This window comes from Vigna unguiculata, chromosome 3 (genome assembly GCF_037176805.1).
Source record: "Vigna unguiculata cultivar grain cowpea cultivar isolate G323 ecotype 2 chromosome 3, ASM3717680v1, whole genome shotgun sequence".
Classification (NCBI taxonomy): Eukaryota; Viridiplantae; Streptophyta; class Magnoliopsida; order Fabales; family Fabaceae; genus Vigna; species Vigna unguiculata.
In genome coordinates, this window is record NC_140794.1 from 4,086,299 (window position 1) to 4,089,627 (window position 3,329).

Below are 3,329 nucleotides of genomic sequence, written 5' to 3' on the forward strand. Positions count from 1 at the left end.
AAGTGAATTAATTAGTAATTAAGAGAGTATCATGTACTGCTAATCCAGTACAAAAGTAGATGTATATCCTTGATAAGGCTTTCTAATAAAATATAACACAAATTTAAAATAAACATGATAAAGGAAAAAAAAAACAAAAAACTCAAGTGATCATAAATTAGCAATTGTTCATTTTTTTTGTGTGTTCAATCTTCATGAGAGCGTTGTGACTAGACCATAGTTAGTGGTACCTAGGATCTGTCTATAATGTCGGAAAATCGAACGGCCCAAATAACTAAATTGGAAAAAAAGAACCATAATGATGCCAAAGCTCAAAAGATTCTGCAAATTTAGATGAAATGAACTACACCAGAAAATGCATGCATTGTCTTGTCAAGGGTGATGAGTAGCATCAGCCTTTCATTTCTCAATAACGGTGAAATTAACTGTATCAACAGAATAACTGCCACCACAAGAATCAATTTTCTTCTAATAACTCACATATAATTAATTTACATGACATAAATTTCAATGTCTGCAGGATTGACATAGAGTCTCTTGGAATTTGTGCATCACATATATGTTGGACAGGAACAGAACAACAGATCTAGCAAAAGATATGGTTTTATTTGGTCGGCATTTTCTGTCCTTAGTGTGTGTTCTTCATCCATTAATTTTGCTTCCACTTTATTCATCGTCTTCAAAGGTCTCTCTTTACTTTGGTGACAAGCCAAGACCCAAGCAAACAAAGTCACCAATTTTCTTCAAAATACGATCATATATTCGTATATATGATGATACTGTGATACCAACCATAGCTTTCATTTTTCATGCATGAGAATATTTCTTTTGCACTGAGATACCCATACTTGTTTTGAATTTGCCAACCTGCTATAGCAACAAACAATAGTTTCTTAAAAAATGATTAAAATATAAGGGTCAGAATTTAAGAAGACCAAAGTTATTGAAAACTTACCACATGAGAAACATAGATATTAATTGAAAGAGCCAGTATTATTGGCATATCCATATGGATGAAGAAACTTTTGTCGCTGGTCTACTTCCCAAATCTGACCACCGTTATACTGAAAATTATGTTTTTGTCAGAATACAGGAAAAGAGAAAACCCTTCTCTCAATTATTTATTATCTTGTAATTATCTGATGCCAGTATGTGTCCAGCAAAAAACAAATGAGAAAAAGTTAAAGACAAGAGAGAAAAAATTGAACTTTTATATATATATTCACACTTAAAGCTAATTTCAGTTTACGTTTAAACAAATTAAAATAAATTATTCTAAATAAAAAATTGGAAGAAGAAAAAAGAAGTGTGGTTTGATTGATCTAAGATACCTCAAAGAAGAGATTTGGCCTGTGGGGTTGAAGAAAAGATGAGGATGAATAATCCAAAAGATAGTCATCATTATTAGCGGTGGGGAAGGTGGTAGTAGTGGTGGTCAGGGTGGTTGTGTCAGCAAAAGCAATGGCCTGGTTTGGTCTGCATTGTTCCACACATGCTAGTAGTGATGGGGATGCTGCATTATTTAACTTCTGAAATTCAGTGGGACAAACTTTCATCATTACTCATATATTTCACACACCAACAACAACTATAATCTATCCTTATTACCACATCAAACAAATCAAAAACCTTAATTTTCTATTTCTCTCACCTCATCAGGTTTAACCGAGAGGCTGTCTAAGTCCGTTGCCAAGTCAAAGAACATGGGATTCACAGAAGCAAGTTTCATTGACAAGAACTGCACAAAAAATCACAGTTGGTTCAGACATTATATATAAGTAATGAACAATGTGGATTGGGTTAAAAATGAACTTCACTGCTACCTCCACTTGATTCTGTAAGGACTGAACATAATTGATTATTTCGTCCAACACAAGGGCCTTTCCAGTTACCTAATAATATTTATGAAGCAAATCAAACGTAGCTGTCAACAAAGGTTGATAGAAATAACAATGAAGATATATATATATATATATATATATATATATATATATATATATATATATATATATATATATACATATGAATAATGCAATTCAAACATGTAAGATCAAAGAAGTGAAACTTCACCTTATCACAGCCTGGCACAAGTCGCTGCAACGTCTTCATCCTTTCACTTATTTTCTCTCTTCTCACCTGAAACAATCAAAATTTTATTATTTACTTTTGCAACATTCAAAATGAAACATGACACCTAATATTGAAACATACATAGACATAGACACAGTGGTTCATAGTTGTTAAAGAGTGATGTATATATTGTACCCTTTCAGCAAGGCTGTGGCTATCTGTTGCTTGACCCCTTCTTGCTCTAACGTGGATATACCCAGTTGGAGGATCTTCTGAACCCTTTTTCTGATCCTTCTTCACTTCTTTTTCCTTGTTTTCTCCTTGATCACCGCCATTGCTGTTCTTTTGTTTCTTGTTTGCTCCTTCTGCTGAGTCCTGTAACAATTAAGCAATTACTAACATGTGTTTGAAGAAAAGTAAAACACGAAAAATGGTCTAAAAAGTTTACCGAGGAAGGTCCATTTTTTGGTCTTCTCTTCTTGTGCAGAGAGGTGACCTTCTGAGTGACCTGTTCACCGTTTTCAAGCTTGTCCACAACCATGGATGTCTGAGGACTATGGTTTTTGATGTCACTGGTAGAGTCTTGATTAGTGAGAGTATTGAGAGATGTTTGGTTGTGAAAAGAAGGAGAAGGGGTGTTTATAAGGGGTTGTTGTTGGTGTTGGTCCCCCAGAGAAGAGATTGAGTGAAGTAGAAAGGGATGGTAGTATTGGGATGAAAAAGCTGCCATTTGATGGTTGGAAAATCAAAGATGAGTTGTGGTGAGGAAAGTGATGGAAGAAGAAAAGCAAGTGTGATACTCAAAGGTTTGCAGAATGCAGGTGTCTCAGAAGTTTGGACTCAGCAAAAGTTGGTCTGTGCAAAACCCAGAAGCCAGGCCTATATATAAAAGATCTTTGCCACATAAAATGCTCAAATCTTTTTATGCAGTAACTCATTCTCATGCAGAGACGGTACATTTGACCGGTCTAATCTTATCGACCAAATCTAATTTTTATTTTCATTTTTTTATAATACTGTCATCAACTCAAACTTTTTCTCTAACGTGATTGTCAACAATAAATGAACCACAATAGTAATTACTATTCATTCATTTTTCATTTTTACGATAATAAAATTACAATCTTCTCCATATGCAAAAGTCGTGTTTCATTTTTATTTTACTTTAAATCATTTATTATTCCATTTTTGTATATTTTACTCGGTCTCCACATTTTCCTCGTACCTCTTCATATTTACCTATATTTGAAAGTTTCTAA

At 33.8% G+C, this 3,329-nt stretch overlaps 1 protein-coding gene across 2 annotated transcripts; it reads right to left on the reverse strand.

The window, feature by feature from the left end:
* Positions 1–364: 364 nt before the first annotated feature.
* LOC114179333 (uncharacterized) lies at positions 365–3,022 on the reverse strand. Of its 2 annotated transcripts, none has more exons than XM_028065648.2 (8): positions 2,519–3,022; positions 2,266–2,445; positions 2,071–2,136; positions 1,824–1,892; positions 1,652–1,738; positions 1,332–1,529; positions 956–1,064; positions 365–870 (listed from the first exon to the last, which is right to left on the reverse strand). In XM_028065648.2, exons 1-7 carry the CDS (start codon positions 2,798–2,800, stop codon positions 975–977), a joined length of 972 nt encoding a protein of 323 aa, XP_027921449.2. In that variant the 5' UTR covers positions 2,801–3,022; the 3' UTR covers positions 365–870; positions 956–974. The 2 variants fall into 2 exon arrangements, with proteins under 2 accessions (XP_027921449.2, XP_027921448.2); XM_028065647.2 differs by having other exon boundaries at positions 365–867; positions 2,519–2,964.
* Between the last annotated feature and the right edge of the window lie 307 nt (positions 3,023–3,329).

Coding starts and splice junctions, on each gene's coding strand:
- LOC114179333 (XM_028065648.2), bottom strand. CDS start 2,800: ATGGCAGCTTTTTCATCCCAATACTACCATCCCTTTCTACTTCACTCA. Junction 1,739..1,823: donor CCTTACAGAATCAAGTGGAG/GTAGCAGTGAAG, acceptor TTTTTTGTGCAG/TTCTTGTCAATGAAACTTGC. Junction 1,065..1,331: donor GGCCAAATCTCTTCTTTGAG/GTATCTTAGATC, acceptor CATAATTTTCAG/TATAACGGTGGTCAGATTTG.